Source organism: Bos indicus x Bos taurus, chromosome X (assembly GCF_003369695.1).
Source record: "Bos indicus x Bos taurus breed Angus x Brahman F1 hybrid chromosome X, Bos_hybrid_MaternalHap_v2.0, whole genome shotgun sequence".
Lineage (NCBI taxonomy): Eukaryota > Metazoa > Chordata > Mammalia > Artiodactyla > Bovidae > Bos > Bos indicus x Bos taurus.
The window spans coordinates 95,777,529-95,796,359 of NC_040105.1; the positions used below are offsets into that span (position 1 = coordinate 95,777,529).

The window sequence follows — 18,831 nt, forward strand, 5'->3', positions numbered from 1 at the left end:
AGATATTATTTTCAAGGGCACTGTACCCCACAAAGGACTTAGAAAAGGGTCCCAGAGAAGAACAGAAAACTGTTCTTATCTGTATAATGGGATGGTGTTTAGTCTGGTCATTCAGTAGGCTCTTTGCCTCTGAATTGCATGGATTCCTACAGAAAGTTCCTAGGTTTCTCAAGGAGGCCTTTGTAGTAAAATATGTACTGGGTTGCTCTTCTAAAGTCACAACTTTGACCCAATAAAAGATGAGGGTAGAGAAAAGGGCTTTCTCTAAGCTGCCTTTGTCACCTCTAGGTAGTCTGTCTATATCGATGGTGCCAGTGAAATTTTAACAGTGATGATAAAAGGCCACCAAGAGGGGAACTCTTTCAACTTGACTTGGATGTTAACTAAATGGCCTATGTTTCCTACTGATAGCCCTGTCTGCAAGCCATTGGAATCCTAGAGTCTTCTTTAACATGATGAAAAGTAGCTGTCACACTGTCAGTCTGTGGCTCAGAGTTCTACAGATAAGGCAAAGCTTTATCTTTTCACAGAAATTTTATCTACCCTGTTTTGGAAACACTATCATGTGTCATTACTGCCATTCCCAGAGATACGGCAGGACTGATGGATGATGGGCAGGAATCACCTAACCGTAGCATCTTATCCTTGGCAGTTATATCTAGACTACTGTGTATTTATAAGGTCATTGTTGGGAATAAGGACAGAGAACAAACTGTAACTACAGAAGACAGTGGGCAGAAGGGATGCTTTCTGAAGAAACAGACCACCTTGGCCTTACAGATTTGGTCATCTGCTTTAACAGTAATAAGAAGCTTTATTCTTAACCCCTTCCACCCCTTCTCTGGTCTTTCATTGATGGATTCATTACATGAGCACTTGCTAAGTGTCCAGCATTGTGGCACTGAGACTTCAAAAGAAAGCTTCCAGTCTAGTTGGAGGATATACTGACATACTACACATGAAATAATCATAGAACCTGAGGAAAAGCATAAGTACATCACATAGTCTGTACACTAAGTGCTGAGAACATGTTAAGCTGTGTGGGATGATCAGAGATGTAGGCATATTAGAAATGAGGGTTGAGATATAAGGGAAGTAGAGGACTTGGTATTGGATGACTGCTCAGCTAAAGATTTAATTTCAAGTTAGCTCAGTTGGTAAAGAATCTGCCTGCAATGCAGGAGACCTGGGTTTGATTCCTAGGTTGGGAAGATCCCCTGGAGAAGGGAAATGGCAATACACTCCAGTATTCTTGCATGGAAAATCCCACGGACAGAGGAGCCTGGCAGGCTACAGTCCATGGGGTCACGAGAGTTGGACACGACTTAGCAACTAAATCACCAATGCTAAGTGCAACAGGGAACCATTGAAAGGTTTCTTTGAAGCCTTGAAAAGAGAAATGTTGTGATGAAAATAGTGGGCAAGAAAGGTTATGCACATAGCATTTGCAGAATGGGCAAAAGGCAGATGGAGATGAAGTAGTGGCACAAGTTGATGAAGGCTGTGGAAGTGAAGCCAAAGGGGCATGCTATTTGTAAGAATTTTATAAGTCTTATAACTCATTTGATAGGAGAGGGAGGTTCCCTGTATTTGTGACATGGGTTTGTATGTGTAGCAAATATAAAGGCCAAATTCTCCTATGTGTATCACCTACTATCATCAAGCCATTAGTGTGCTAATTAATTCCATAGTGGAGAAGGAAATGGCAACCCAATCCAGTATTCTTGCCTGGGAAATCCTATGGACCTTGTGAGCTGCAGTCCATGGGGTCGCAAAAGAGTTGGACACCACTTAGCGACAGACTTTAGTTACACTGAGTTGTGGTACAGTTCTCAAAGGTCCACTCCATAGCCTGTGCACAAGTATAACCACCCCTAGCACAGAGTTGATCAGTTTGTTATCTCCTTGCTGGTCTAGCGTATATATATATATATATTTTTTTTTCGTTCTCAGGGTTTGGTGCATGTTTATTGCATGTAGGAATGAATGAAAAAACGAATGACTGAACAAGAGCCGGGGCTTGAAGGGAACATTGGCATCATTTGGGTTGTTCTCTTTATTTCCTAGATAGATAAATTAACACTTCCAGAGGGATTGAGTGCTTTATTCAAGGCCACCAATGAGTCAGTGACAGACACGAGGAGAGAGTTCAGTTCACCCCCTCCCCTACATCGCATTGCTTACTGTAGTCAGACTGTGTGTGTCTGTACATGAGAATTAGCACTAATGTGCACATAGGCATGGCTAGTGGAAGGTTACTTAGCTTGTTTTCCAGTTCAGGATAATTCTGGTGATGGCAGCTCTGTGGATGGTGCCTTTTATTCTGTCTTCACTACTTTCTCATTCAGCTTCTGCTGTCTGGATGAATGAGTCTTTGAATATACATTTTAGCTGCAGGCATGTTAGCTTTATTTTTATATAGAATTTACATTTTCATTTTTATGTGCTGAAGATAGTAAGGAGGGAAAGGCCATTTGTCAATTCATTTCCTTAAAAAAATGCCTTTGTGAAAAGATGCCATTTGAACATCTAAAGCAGCAGTTACTTTCAGAAAAAGGTTATGAGTCTTATCATATGATCAATAGGTACAATTATCATTATTAGACATCAGCAGTTAAAAAAAGAACCAGCATTTAAAAATCATTTTGCTGTGCATCTGATTTGGGATTCTAGTTTTCCTGTTTGTATTGATAAAATGACTGAGTGAAAAATTAAAAAGAAATTAGTTAGCAAATTGCAGCTATAATGTTTTTCAGTTTGATGGGACTTTTAAAGTATAATTTAAAATGGCTGTTCATTTTCAAATGAAAACCTTAAGGTTTTCATCTCAGCATCTGTAACCTTTTTTAACGTTATAGTGTGACCTGAGGATTTGTGCCTCTGGGCAAAGATTCTAGTCCTGGATATCTGCATTTATTGGGCTTCTTTCTCCTTAGGGTTGAAGTCTGTACTGATGATAAAGACTGGTGACTGAGAGTCACAGTCACTCTTCCAGAGACTAGGGCACAACTCAGTGAACTGTGAAAGTAATGCAAAATGACAATGAAAGTAGGGCATTCTGGTACCTTGGGGGCCTGACAAAGTGGAAGTATTTGACTTGTGATATGCCAGACTCATTAACATAATAACATACCACCCACCCCAAAGTCTCTCTAGAAAACTCCCACATCCAGAAAGAAGATGAGAATTGAAAATAGTTAGCAAAGAAGGCTCCTGTACAGGGAAAAAAAAAAAAAACCTAAACAACAGCAAACCCTAAAACATAGAAAAGTCCTTGCAGTAAAGATCATGCCATTTCCCTCTTAAAAAAACATCTCATCTCTCTATCCAGAACTTAAGTCTCTTTTTCTAGACTATTCTAATAAATATATAGTTTCCAAGAACACAGGAGAGAATTATCAAACTTGAAATGGAAGAGGAGCTGCTTTGGTGTACTAATAGCACTGAGTAGTAACAATATTGAGTGTTTTATGGCAAGTTGGTGGGAGACATATGTTAAAAATTAAAGGTAAGAACTCAAAAGACACGGTGTTTTTTGAAGTCAGTGAGTGTACAGGCAAACCTGCATGGTACAGTGATTTATGTTTAGAAAGGCACTTCAGAGGAACCATTAAGAAACTGTAATAATGTTCAAAAACAAGGCAATTTGTTGCAACATTTTTTAAATAGCTAGAACATGGAAGCAGCCTAGATGTCCATTGACAGATGAATTGATACAGAAATTGTGGTACATATATATGATGGAATATTACTCAGCTGTTAAAAAGAACACATTTGAGTGAGTCCTAATGAGATAGATGAACCTAGAGCCTATTGTACAGAGTGAAGTAAGTCAGAGAGAGAAAGACAAATATTGTATATTAATGCATGTGTATGGAATCTAGAAAGACGGTACTGATGAACCTATTTGCAGGGCAGCAATAGAGATGCAGACATAGAGATCAGACTTGTGAACATGGTGAAGGAAGGAGAGGGTGGGATGAATTGAGAGAGAAGTGAGGAAACATGTACATTACCATATGTAAAACAGATAGTGGGAATTTGCTGTGTGACACAGGGAGCTTAATCTAGTGCTCTGTGACAACCTGGTGGGGGGTGGGATATGGTGGGAGACGGGAGGGAGGTTCAAGAGACAGGGGACATATGTATACCTGTAGCTGATTCGTGTTGATGTATGCCAGAAACCAGCACAATATTATAAAGCAATTACCCTCCAATAAAAAAACAAACAAGGCATGATGTGTAGGATTTTAAACCAAAGTTTTAGTCCTTAGAGAAGAAAGCTCTAAGCTATCCAAAAAACTCTACTATCCACAAGTATTAATTCTTTGTTTTCAGAAAATTCAGATTTGATTAAACCTAAACAAAGTGAGAAGTCTGTTCTCAGTGAATCCTAGGATAAAGAATTCTAATTAGAGAAAGGGTTTGGGAGGAATATGTTACATGATAGGAAAGTGACACTTACTGTTGAGACTGGGAATATAATTATTATCATAAAAATACTATATAATAAAAGTGCTCTAGACCCATTTTTTTGATGTCAAAATTTAAATTTTTCAGAAACAAATGTTCTTCTCTCTTTGCTGTGTTCCTGTGTTAACTTGGCTGTCTCATTGGAGATGCGGACATTTCCTAGTGAAATTAATGTGACATTTAGATAAAATTTCCCCTCTCAAATGTTTCATGTTATTTCCCATTTAGAATACTTAGAGAGGGGATTGGAATAATGTCAAGCAAATTTTGATTAAATAAGGCTAACTGGGAGCCAATACATTCATGCAAAAAAGAAAAGCTGTTTTATTATTTCCTAAAATGTGTATTTCTTTTGTCATTTTTTAGTCTTTGTTGAGATGACCTTGGTAGATAATCTGGCAAAAGATATGCCATCTTCTAGGCTTGCCTTAGAAAACACAGCACATCGGGTCAAAGCCAGTGTCTGGTCTTTCGCCCAAGACAGTTCTCCACTCTGGATGTCTGTTAGAATTACCTAGGAAGCTTTTAAAAAAGTACTAATGCCTGGGCCCCACTCCAGACCAATTACCTCAGAATCTCTTGGAGTGGGATCTTCTCAACAGTATTAAAAAAAAATTCCCTAGTTGACTCTAATGTGCAGTTAGGGCTAAGAACCACTGGCTTAAGACTTGCAAACTATTCATTAAGAGAAATTATTTCCTTCTTCAGGGTGGTCTGAGTCTCATTCTTTGCTCTACCTGAAGTGTGGAAAAAAAATGTACTCTTTCAGTGCATTTGGATTTGAACACACACTTTGAATCAGTACAAGCAAGAATACTTGATGTTAGTTTACCCTGACTCATCATAGGCCATCTATGGCCAGTTGGCTCAGTTGTTTGGACTGTAGTCCTAATGAGGCCAGAATAGTATATCCTCTCCAATTATTAATAGAATAATTCTGTTGCATAGGTTGTTTCCATAGTTCTCACCAAGCTGCCTCACAAAAAGACCTGAGACTGATTACAGAGGCAAAAGGCAATGGATGACTCAGCATAGCTCCATCCGCTATGGGAAAATTGGTTCTAGGAACCTGTCTCATGACTAGTGCTGCTAATTGCATGAGGATGTAGCATGGGCCATCTGTCTATTATGGTTTGTGCTGGTTTGGGGAATACAATATTTACATTTGAAGGTCAGGACAGACGAAAATGGGTGGCGGGGGTGGGGAGTTTACCCTTTTAGAGTAAAAAGAGAAAGAGAGCAAGGTGATAAGCTTCAATGACACTTTCCTACCCTACAGTGGCAGATCATGCCTGGCATATCTGTCCAGGTTAACCCACCTGTATACCACAGCAAGGGAAAGAGAATTGCTAAGTTTCCATAAGTAAATCTTCTAGACCTGTGTTCTCCTATAACTCAGTGCCTGTGAGTGGGAATCCTCAAGGTGAGATATAGTACTCCATTAGGACCAAGAAGTAATACAGTCACGAGGGATAAATTTGTATGATTTAGCTTATTTGCCCAGAGTTCTGTCATATCTCCACAGGGCTCTGAATTTGATGCACAGTGCACACATATATGCAAAGCGGTATAAAATATTCTACCTGAAAACTGACTTAATGTGGCAATATCTTGGAATGTTGCTCATGCTTTCTGTGCAAAGCTAGTATCTTCCTTTCTTTACACCTGTGTCTCTGTTAACTTCCTTGGAAAAACTGATTTAGGAAGTTTGGAGGCTGCGATGGAATGTGTGCTGCATGGTACTCTTTTATTGCCCAAATGGGGCAAATCCCAGATCCTACTTGGGAATCCATATTCTGTAGAAAGCAGAGGATAAGGATTTCCACCATTCCTACCATGAGTTATGACAAATGCACTTGAAATTCCTCTTAGGATTTGTTTTCTGTTATGCCTATTTTAGGGCTCCCCAGGTGGTGCTAGTGGTAAAGAACCCGCCTGTTGATGCAGGAGACATAAGACATGGGTTCGATCCCTGGATCGGGAATATCCCCTGGGGGAGGGCATGGCAACCCACTCTAGTATTCTTACCTGGAGAATTCCCTGGACAGAGGAGCCTGGCAGGCTACAGTCCATAGGGTCACAAAGAGTTGGACATGACTGAAGCAAATTAGCACACATGAATTCATGGCTATTTTATGGAGGAGGAAAGTGAGAAATTAAGTAATTTGCCCTAGGTTGCACAAACTAATAATTAAACTCAGTGCTTAATCATTTCCCTGTTTTATTTGGGCAGAATCCTTTTGTGTGGGTGTGTCGGGGGCAGTTAGCATGCTTCGTGTACTAAATCGCTTTAGTTGAGTCTAACTCTGCAACCCTATGGACTGTAGCCCACCAGGCTCCTCTGTCCATGGGGTTCTCCAGGCAAGAATACTGGAATGGGTTGTCATGCCCGCCTTCAGGGGATCTTCCCAACCCAGGGATCGAACTTGCATCTCTTACGTCTACCTGCATTGGCAGTCAGATTCTTTACCACCAGCACTACCTGGGAAGCACTTAGCAGACTTCCACTTATTAAATTATATATTGTACTGAATATCATAGAAGAACACATTTACCCAACACTATTTTTGCCTTTTATATTGGTGTAGAAATTAATTCAAGAAGTGCTTGTTGGTTGACTCACTGATGGATAAGCTCTTCCAGCACTGTATTCCCAATGCAGCTTCAAGTTTGCTTCCTCCTCTTGTAGTTATGTTTGCAACAATTTCAGCCTCCATTTTCTTATGAAACAATTAGAAATGAACTAACCTTTTTGATTTTAACTCTCCCAATCCATTCCTTCCAACAACACCAAAACTTACTTGTGATTTTCATTAAAGGGGATTTTATCCTTTAGAAAAAGCTGGTGTGCTTGCATGTGTGCATGCTCAGTCGCTTCAGTCATGTCTGACTCTTCCAACCCCATGGACTGTAACCTGCCAGGGTCCTCTGCCCATGGGATTCTCCAGGCAAGAATACTGTAGTGGGTTGCCATGCCCTCCTCTGGGAGAATCTTCCCAACCCAGGGATTGAACCTGTGTCTCTTCTGTTTCCTACATTGGCAGGCAAGTTCTTTACCAGATATAATTACACAGCTCATTTTCAAATAAGGGGCATGGGGAGAACATGGGCATGCACCAGTAAGTACAGGAGAGTGATGGGGATTTAGTTTTCTTCTCTTTACATTCTCTTTCTCTCACCTACTTGCCACCCCCATCCCCACCTACTCTAGATACTTAGGGTCCCTATCCAGACTGTTGGCTATTTGGTACTCATGTGGTAGAACTGCTATCACCTGTCCTGTTTTCCTGTTTTCAAGGAGTCTGAGCTCCCTGAAACCTAAAGCTGTGTTTAAGAGCCTAGCATAGTTCATGTGTGACATGTAGTCATCTGAAAGGAATCTGCTGTTGTTAGCTCGACAGCTATTGTGTTTCCTTTCACAGGCACTTTCAGTTGAAGTGATTTCAGAAGGCCCTAAGGAATGGTGAGAATGGTGAGAATTTCTGGTAGACTGGCAGGGGGGCAGAGGAGATGGGCACTTTTCAGAGTAGTACTTTAGTTTTGGACATAAGATCCACTTTTTTAGGACCTCCAGTTACTTCAGTGTTGACTTTTCCCTGTGTTTCACCCTCCTAAGGCTGACCCCCCTGCAATCTGCCCCCAACCTCTGGATGCTTATCAGCTGTTTTCCCAACTCTTTTATCTGGCAGGTATTCTGCATTTGCTTTTGTAAAGCTGTTGCTCAGGCAGTCTACTGTAACCACATTAGACAGTGGTGTTTTAATGATGGGAGCTGAGACAAGGGTTTACTTTCAAACTTCATGTTTCACATGAAAGGCTTTGGCACCCACTCTGGACTGCTTTTCACCCTGTTTTAGGTGTAATACTTGTTTGCCTCTATATCTGTGATAAAATGAAGGCCTCCCTATATAACCAGTGCTGAGCAAAATGTCTTAAAACAAAGGGAAGTGCAGAGTTTAAATCCACAGTGGAGGATTACCTTGCCTGCATTTATATATCTGTGGAATAAATATTTTAATGTGTTAATTACCTACTAATAAAAAGACCTTTGAACTTCCAGTCAATTTGATGGGCACAGAATTGTGTCCACTGGGGAATGGGAAGCAATTAGTTTCTGTAAAGAGTTTGGGTCATGCTGTATCTTCCCTAAGTGGTTGCATGGTCAGTAGTCAGGTGTATTCTAGGGGATGTTTGTGTCATCTTCCTCTGTTCATGGGCCTGCCTCCACAGAGCCCCCAGGGGCCCAGGGAGGAGGCAGGTCTTCATCAGGGTGTTGCCCTACTATGGCTATAGTTTCTGATTCATTCATTGCCTCTTGCTCAGTAGAAAAATTCCTCCTAAGTAGGACAGTTTGACTCTCCATGAATCACCTCCATAACATTTTTAATCTTTTCTTTCCCCATTGCAGACTGAAAATTATTCCTTTGACTCCAACTACGTGAACAGCCGAGCCCATTTAATCAAAAGGTATGTTGGTTTGCTTGCCTATTTCTACAATTGAGCTCAATTTAATACAAAAAGCATGAAAATATTTTTAAATGATGCCTTTTCAGATTTTAAAGTGAAAATGCTTATCTGCTTATTGTAGGAAATTAGGAAAATTCAGAAAAGCATTAAAAAAAAAACTAAATAAAAATCACTGGTAATTCCGCCACCCAAAATCACTGTTGGCATTTTATCATGTTTATGTAACTGTATACAGAAATAATTAAATTTAAATTGTGGTCATATTAAAATAAAATTGATTTGATGATTTAGAAATCTAATATTAAAATTTTCTCCTGTGTATCTTCTATTGAATTTTAAGATGGTTGATGGCTGTTATTTTGGCAACTTTGAAATCATTTTAAGGCTATTTTAATGACAGATAAACTAATTTCTTATCTTTAAAAAACTTTATAGATGAGAGAGGGAAAGATAATATACTTGCTAATACAATAAATCTTAAAATAGGTATTTCAAGTGAAGCATTCAAAGTTGAGATTTGTGTGAATGGTTGCTCATAACCAGTTATTCACAGAGACACAATGTATGTGGATACAGAACTGAATACTGCCTGGAAGATTCCAGGGCAGGAAGATTTCAAGAATGAAGATTCCATCTGGTGCAGTGGTCACCAAGGTGCCCCAGGCAGGCAAGATAAGGGGTTTAGGGAGTCCTCTAAGCAGAGAATTTGTGCAGAAAAACTGGTACTGACCATTCAGATGATGCCTTTATTACTGTTTGATGCAATTGTCCTCTTAAATGGTCCAGAGGTTATTCTGTAGCTAAAATTGAACTCTGTGTGTGATTGTTAATAGAAATGAAAGAGAGAAACAAGCAGGGTATGTTAGAGCTGCAGTAGACAAGATCTGAAAATTCTATTATTTTGCTGGCTCTAATCCCATAAATTTATATCACCAGAAGGGTAGGATTTGAGGAATAAACTAGTTTGTTGTAGAAACAACTTTAATTCAGATCTAATTTAATTCACGATGCTGCAGTAATGCCTGCTAACATGCTAGGCTTATCTGTATTGGTCTGGAACCACTTGTGACCTTAAGTGATAATTGTTAATTATGTGAAAATGGAGAGCCCAGTATTAACAGTCATAGCATTGTTTGGAATTTTTTGAGGGATTGGGAAGGATCCATTTTGAATATTTTCTTGGCTCACAGAATAAATCAAAAGGTGAGGAAATCAAAATTATTCAACTGATTTATTAGGAAGGATAAAAGCCCTCTTTTTGTACACTGATTAGAGTAACTGCAGCAGAAATTTGCTTTCTTTTCTGCTTTAGAACTGTTATTACAAACCCCTTTTTTCAGACTTCTGATAAAAACAGTGAGTTACCTATCCTCACAGGCCCCTTGGGCTAGCTCTGGGTACCTGGAAATTCTACGACCGGGTTAAACTTGTAGCATGAACCTGATTTTCATAGCATGGCGGAAGGCTAAGACTCTTGGGAACCCTCACCATCTTAGGTCAGACGTGAATATCCAATGCACAAGGCAAACTGATGAGATGAAAACTTATGTTCAAACATTTAGCTTTTGGGACACATGTATTTCTTTAGCAGCTTTTGGACTCACTAGAACTTCTGATTTTGATTAATTATATGTTTTTATTTACACACATGCACACACAAAAGGTACAATGTGGAATTAATAGGCCCTCAGTGGAAAAATCTCCTGATGTTCCCTGAGATCAAAGATAGTGCTTTTTTTTTTTTTCTTTCAATCAGGGATCACCTTGGTTAAAGAGGAAAGCTCAGGGACACAAGCATTTTTGCCAGGTTCTGTTTTTGGAATCCTGAGAGCTTTGGAAAACTACAAAGGTCTTGGAATTTATGGGATCAGTTGAATTTAGACAAAGCACAATACCTGGAAAGACACAGGGAATCTTGTGTGCTATGCTTTTTGAGGGGGGCTAACTATTTTAAATGTAAAATGTATGGAAAGTGTTAAGAGAGTAGTAATTAACATCAGATGATAAAACCACACAAACTGTGTTCACATAGCTCACAGTGATGTTTGAAAGGTGTTTCACTGTATGTGGTTTCTTGAGGATCCACTTACATGCATGGGAAATATCCTGGCCAGAAAATTCTGAATCTGATTATCAGTCTTAATTTTATTATCAAGTTCTCGTTTCTTTAAATGCCAATCCAATTTCAGGCCAACTTTGAGAATTTCTTTTCCCATCCTTTTTTTTTCTTCTTCTGTTCACTTTCTACCCACCCGGGGATTCTTCTTAGAGCCTGCTTTTTGGCATTCTCCAGGGCTTACATGCCGGCTTCCTTTTCTCTCTCTCATCTGTCTACCTGAGGTAAACCAAAAGAAAGCCAGAAGGCAACGGGGTTTCTCCTAGCACAAATTAAGGTTCAGAAGGGTGAGGAGTAGATCAGGAAGTGTAACGGAAGATATATAGCATATTGCCCCATAATCTTCTGCACTGAGTAATCTAGTGATTTATTTCTGTAGTATTTTTTTTTTCCCGAACGTCATCTGTAACCTGTAGGTATACCCAAGGTTTATGTCAGAGTCCCAGATTAACAAGCCAAGACAGTTCAGAATTTTTTCTGGATGAATTTCCTTCCTGCTATGTTTGTTGTCTTGCTATCATCTCAGAGCAAGGAAAGCCAGCAGTGGGACATTGCCCTTGCTGCAACACTGTCTTTCCTCATGCCAGTTTTCTGTACTGCTGTCTGATACCCATTCCTGCAGTGCTTTTGAGCAATATCAAGCAGGGCATGGGGCTGTAGCTCAAAGAAAATAAAGCAGGAAATGAACATGGCTCTGAAGCAGAGTGGGAAAGAAAATGAGCATTGGCTCCTAAACCATACAGAGTGCTTTCCTTTTCCACCTGAATTGTCCTGGGGTTTTGCAGCACCTGGTATGGTGCCTTGTCTATAACAAATGCTGGTACATGTCTATTGAAGGAATGGATGAAAAAAGTTTAAAAAAAACTCAGCATTTTCCCATTGAAAACTAGCATTAAACATTCCTTTATACCGGCAATTTCTGGCCTTTTTTGTGCATTAGAATCACCTGGGAGGCTTGTTAAATGCAGGCTCTAGTGCCATCCCTAGAGAATCTCCAGTTTTCACAGGTTCCCAAGGTGATTGTGATACAGGTGATCCAAGAACCACTATGCTGCTGCTGCTGCTGCTGCTAAGTCGCTTCAATCGTGTCTGACTCTGTGCGACCCCATAGACGGCAGCCCACCAGGCTTCCCCATCCCTGGGATTCTCCAGGCAAGAACACTGGAGTGGGTTGCCATTTCCTTCTCCAATGCATGAAAGTGAAAAGTGAAAGTGAAGTCGCTCAGTCGTGTCCGACTCTTAGCGACCCCATGGACTGCAGCCTTCCAGGCTCCTCCATCCATGGGATTTTCCAGGCAAGAGTACTGGAGTGGGGTGCCATTGCCTTCTCCAAAGAACCACTCTAGGATCTTATGTTTCTTAATATAGTTACCCTACTCTTTTGACTTTTAGTCCATTCTTATTCTCAGAAGCTATTTCCTGGGTATGTGGTGTTACCTACTAGAAAGATATTCTCTCCTTTCAGATTTTTCTGTTCTTTGGAAAGATTTCTAATATTTTGAAGTGTAAATATGGGTCAGAATGTTAGTAATGTTCATTCATCAAGTATTCTCTGAGTCTTATGTACAGAATCTTATTCCAAATTTTTTCAAGCTTGTTCCTCTGTTACTCACCAGAACAAGTAATAGAAACATCTGTATTTATAATACCATTGCAAAAAGGACCCTAATTTATTGTCCCACAAAAGTTGCTTTATAAGTCTTTCATCTCCCAAGAGGTACACAGGTAGTAAAGCAAGTGAAATCAGTATTTTTTTATGCCTGGCATAAATTGTTTTGGGTGAGTGGCCATTTACCAGGCTGTTTTACAATTTGCAGCATCTTACTTACTGCATCTTAAACTGCCTTACACAAATCCATTCATTAAGCCACTAAATGTCCTTACAGGATGAGAGTAAGTGGCACTTAGTTTGTCAGATGGACAAACTGTTCTTTATACAAGTTAACTATTTTAAGGTTTGGGGGAGGGGGTTAATACACTTTGCTTTTTCTTTAGAGAACATATGACTTCTCATTCTCAAATTACCAGTCCCTTAAGTCCAAGCAGCCAATTCTTCACTATTTTGTTATTTCTCTTCTTCCTATAAAAAGCCAAAAGCTCCAATGTGGTTTATAATACTTCAGTTCAGTTCAGTTCAGTCGCTCAGTTGTGTCCGCCTCATTGCGACCCCGTGAATCGCAGCACACCAAGCCTCCCTGTCCATCACCAACTCCGAGTTCACTCAGACTCACGTCCATCGAGTCAGTGATGCCATCCAGCCATCTCATCCTCTGTTGTCCCCTTCTCCTCCTGCCCCAAATCCCTCCCAGCATCAGAGTCTTTTCCAGTGAGTCAACTCTTCACATGAGGTGGCCAAAGTACTGGAATTTCAGCTTTAGCATCATTCCTTCCAAAGAAATCCCAGGGCAGACCTCCTTCAGAATGGACTGGTTGGATCTCCTTGCAGTCCAAGGGACTCTCAAGAGTCTTCTCCAACACCACAGTTCAAAAGCATCAATTCTTCAGTGCTCAGCCTTCTTCACAGTCCAACTCTCACATCCATACATGACCACAGGAAAAACCATAGCCTTGACTAGACGGACCTTTGTTGGCAAAGTAATGTCTCTGCTTTTGAATATGCTATCTAGTTTGGTCATAACTTTCCTTCCAAGGAGTAAGAGTCTTTTAATTTCATGGCTGCAGTCACCATCTGCAGTGATTTTGGAGCCCCCAAAAATAAAGTCTGACATTGTTTCCACTGTTTCCCCATCTATTTCCAATGAAGTGATGGGACCAGATACCATGATCTTTGTTTTCTGAATGTTGAGCTTTAAGCCAACTTTTTCACTCTCCTCTTTCACTTTCATCAAGAGGCTTTTTAGTTCCTCTTCACTTTCTGCCATAAGGGTGGTGTCATCTGAATATCTGAGTTTATTGATATTTCTCCTGGCAATCTTGATTCCAGCTTGTGTTTCTTCCAGTCCAGCGTTTCTCATGATGTACTCTGCATATAAGTTAAATAAGCAGGGTGACAATATACAGCCTTGACGTACTCCTTTTCCTATTTGGAACCAGTCTGTTGTTCCATGTCCAGTTGTAACTGTTGCTTCCTGACCTGCATACAGATTTCTCAAGAGGCAGGTCAGGTGGTCTGGTATGCCCATCTCTTTCAGAATTTTCCACAGTTTATTGTGATCCACACAGTCAAAGGCTTTGGCATAGTCAATAAAGCAAAAATAGATGTTTTTCTGGAACTCTCTTGCTTTTTCCATGATCCAGTGGATGTTGGCAATTTGATCTGTGGTTCCTCTGCCTCTTCTAAAACCAGCTTGAACATCAGGAAGTTCATCGTTCACGTATTGCTGAAGCCTAGCTTGGAGAATTTTGAGCATTACTTTACTAGTGTGTGAGATGTGTGCAATTGTGTGTGGTAGTTTGAGCATTCTTTGGCATTGCCTTTCATTGGGATTAGAATGAACACTGACCTTTTCCAGTCCTGTGGCCACTGCTGAGTTTTCCAAATTTGCTGGCATATTGAGTGCAGCACTTTCACAGCATCATCTTTCAGGATTTGAAATAGCTCAACTGGAATTCTATCACCTCCACTAGCTTTGTTCATAGTGATGCTTTCTAAGGCCCACTTGACTTCACATTCCAGGATGTCTGGCTCTGGATGAGTGATCCCACCATCGTGATTATCTGGGTTGTGAAGATCTTTTTTGTACAGTTCTTCTGTGTATTCTTGCCACCTCTTCTTCATATCTTCTGGTTCTGTTAGGTCCATACCATTTCTGTCCTTTATCGAGCCCATCTTTGCATGAAATGTTCCCTTGGTATCTCTAATTTTCTTGAAGAGATCTCTAAATGATTATCAAAATTTTAAAAGATAGAGCCAAAACCAATTAGGAAAAGCAAAATAGAGATCCCTGGCATCTAAGTCACTGCAATTAAACATTATATTTTCCTTGAAGCTTTTGAGAAGCCAAGACAGAGTAAGTATACCAGAGCATGTCATTCTCATTTTTCAATAAAGGAAGGATACCAATTGGATAGAATTTCTTTTCCTGTCCCTTAATTTTAGAAGAAATTGATGTAGTGGACAATGTCTGACTATAGTTTATAGAAGATATAGCAGCATTCTTTATGTATGCATTTCCTATATCAATCCTATACAAAGACTATGTACATTTCTCCAATGAAGACATACAGATGGCTAACAAACACATGAAAAGATGTTCAACATCACTCATTATCAGAGAAATGCAAATCAAAACCACAATGAGGTACCATCTCATGCCGGTCAGAATGGCTGCTATCCAAAAGTCTACAAACAATAAATGCTGGAGAGGGTGTGGAGAAAAGGCAACCCTCTTACACTGTTGGTGGGAATGCAAATTAGAACAGCCACTATGGAGAACAGTGTAGAGATTCCTTAAAAAACTGGAAATAGAACTGCCATATGACCCAGCAATCCCACTGCTGGGCATACACACTGAAGAAACCAGAATTGAAAGAGACACATGTACCCCATTGTTCATCGCAGCACTGTTTATAATAGCCAGGACATAGAAGCAACCTAGATGTCCCTCAGCAGATGAATGGATAAGAAAGCTGTGGTACATATACACAATGGAATATTACTCAGCCATGAAAAACAATGCATTTGAATCAGTTCTAATGAGGTGGATGAAACTGGAGCTTATTATACAGAGTGAAGTAAGTCAGAAAGAAAAACACCAATACAGTATACTAATGCATATATATGGAATTTAGAAAGATGGTAACGATAACCCTATATGCGAGATAGCAAAAGAGACACAGATGTATAGAACAGTCTTTTGGACTCTGTGGGAGAAGGTGAGGGTGGGATGATATGAGAGAATAGCATTGAAACATGTATATTATCATATGTGAAACACATCGCCAGTCCAGGTTTGATGCATGAGACAGGATGCTTGGAGCTGGTGCACTGGGATGACCCAGAAGGATGGGATGGGGAGGGAGGTGGCAAGAGGGTTCAGGATGAGGAACACATGTACACCCATGGCTGATTCATGTCAATGCATGGCAAAACCACTACAATATTGTAAAGTAATTAGCCTCCAATTAAAAAAAAACTATGTACATAATATTTAGTTGTAAGTCAATGAAATCATTATCATATATGGGAGTAATGATCATATTAAGCAATAACCATTTATTGAGCATTTGTGTATAACTGGTACTTCATGTGAAGTATTTGATGAAGTCTTCAAAATGGCTTTGTAAAGGAGGTTTTAGCAAATGCATTTTTCTAGGGTTTAATTTTTCATTATTTTTTTTGTTGAAAATTGGAGTATAGTTGATTAATAATCATGTGCTTAGTTCCCTGAGAAGGGATTGAACCCAGGCCCTTGGAAGTAAAAGCAAGGAGTCCTAACCACTGGACCACCAAGGAATTCCCAGCAGGTGCATTTTACAGACAAGGAAATCAAGGCACAGAGACATTAGCTATCAGGCCCAGGTTCCCATAGATGAAGTGGCAGACTAAGGATTATCACTTGTTCTGATGACTCCAAGTTCAATGCTCTTTGCACTACAGTCAGGAAATATAACATGTTACAGGAATAGAGTTTAAAGAACCTAGAGCAGTGGTTCTCAACTGGGAGTTATTTGGCAATGTCTGGAGACATTTCTGGTTGTGCCTTCTGGGAGAGGCATGACTGGCATCTAGTACATAGAGGCCAGAGTTGCTGCTAAACGTCTTATAATGGACAGAACACCTGCCTCCCCCCACCAACAGACTTACACAGTGTCAGTAGTGCCAAGGTTGGGAACCTTGCTCTAAAAGAATGGTTAATTACATTGTCCTTATTTTATACCCCTCACCATCATCTGTCTCAAGCAAGTTTTAGCAACTGCTGAAATGCAGTGAAGTCAGAGTTGAATTCTGTGGTTTAAGGTAACAATCGTGCATTGTGAACTAAAGAAATTTTCACATTCTTCAGATAGCAGGAATGAATGTAGGTCAAAAATTATTTGTTATAAAAATGTAGGAGCCAGTAAGACCATCCAGGCAGGTCATTTCCTTTCTCCTGAGGTGCAGGGGTGCATGTGGACAGGACCAGAGTTTTTTTCTAAAAAACGAACTTTGAATCTGTTCATTCTGTGGAATTAGTACTTATAGGAAGCCTCCAAATCTGTGCCATGAAGCTAGAGATAGTGACACATTTTAAAGTATGTGTTTGCAATTGGTGTTAATGACCATAAAAACTCATAGGATGATTGGTTTTTGAATAGAACTGCATCCTGGTGGGTCCACAGGGCTGAGTAGCTACATGACAAAATTTGAAGGAGCTGAGTGAGTTGGCCTATTGAGTGATTTTAGTTTTAATACAGTTGATGCTCATTTATTCTTTCTGAAAATAATTAGCAAATAGGTCAGTGCTTCACCCCCTTTTGCCCTTCATTTTCTGATAATTATGGCTTTCCCGTTACTGCCCTTTTGATCTTTTCCTTTTCATATTCAGGGCAGCAAACATTCTACATCTAGGTTGGTCATATGTTAAAAATCTGCTGTCATTCCCTTTGACCAGTGTGGAGAATGACAATGTAGGCATTGTGTCCATGGCATAGCTCTTCATCATATGTACTTAGTGTTCTTATCAAAGCCTCAGAGAGTCAGGCCTGTGGATGTTCAAGGTTGAGCAGATTGAGTGAGTTTGCAGTGTCATCTCCACAGGGCTCCCTGTTCAGAAGTACAGTAGGTCTGTTGGGACTTGTCCTAATTCACAAGCATGCTGCTCTCCCTTGTTGAGACAACAACACATTTTCTTGAGTATGCCTTCGCTGCTTCCTTACTGACTAGGGAATGGATTCACCATTCACTAGGTATTTTTTATGCCTAATTTATAGTCCATGGTGCATCACAGCTGCACATTCTGTCAGGCCATACAAAGTATTAGAGAAGATGAGGCCTCTATGGATGTACCTGATGTATTAGTCTCTTATCTTTTGAGAAATGGTGTGGGGTTCTTGCAGAGAAGGCAATGGCAACCCACTCCAGTACTCTTGCCTGGAAAATCTCATGGACGGAGAAGCCTGGTAGGCTGCAGTCCATGGGGTTGCACAGAGATGGACATGACTGAAGCGACTTAGCAGCAGCAGCTGCAGTGGGGTTCTTGGGTAATATGGTTAGTGCATGGAATGGTGGATTGATTTACTAAGTGCAAGGAAAATTTACCCACAAAGTCTTGAGCTGCAGGTTGCCATGTTCTTAGCATAACTGCATGCACTGTTTCCTCTGGTTCTCACTTTCGTCTTACTTTCCATGTACCAAGGCTCTCTTCTCAGCTCCTACCTCTCCTTTTTTTTCTTTGACTCTGTCCCTCAGCCTCTCTCAGTTAAATCTGACCCAAGTTCTCTGATCCTGATAACCCTTTCTATTTAAATTGCATTACGTCAATTTCTCCCACTTTCATTTTCACAGTTGCTTAGTAGACATCTTTGGAGAGGCAGTATAAATAGGGGTTAAGGGGCCAGGCTCTGGAGTCAGACCGCCTGGGTTTGGTCTTAAATCTGCTACATTTTAACCAGCTGTGTGACCTTGGACAAGTTATTCAACTTATGTGTGCCTCTTTTTTTCATGAAATGTGAATATTAATAGCACCTTTATTTTATAGAGTTGTGATTATTTTAAAAAGTGAACTCATATCAAGCACTTAGAACAGTGCCTCATGCACAGTAATCCCTCAGTAAACTTTAGCTGTTATTATTTTACTTTGATTGCATAAGAGGAAAAAAACCTTCTGAAATAA

General features: G+C 40.1%; 1 protein-coding gene across 4 annotated transcripts in view; it reads left to right on the forward strand.

Annotated features, from left to right (window-relative positions):
• The window catches only part of PCDH19 (protocadherin 19), a 133,062-nt gene that overhangs the window by 51,966 nt on the left and 62,265 nt on the right, over positions 1–18,831 (forward strand). For all 4 annotated transcript variants that reach the window (XM_027534061.1, XM_027534060.1, XM_027534063.1 and 1 more), the window contains one exon: positions 8,882–8,940. In XM_027534061.1, the coding sequence (XP_027389862.1) occupies positions 8,882–8,940 (59 nt within the window). The remainder of the gene's footprint in view (positions 1–8,881; positions 8,941–18,831) is intronic.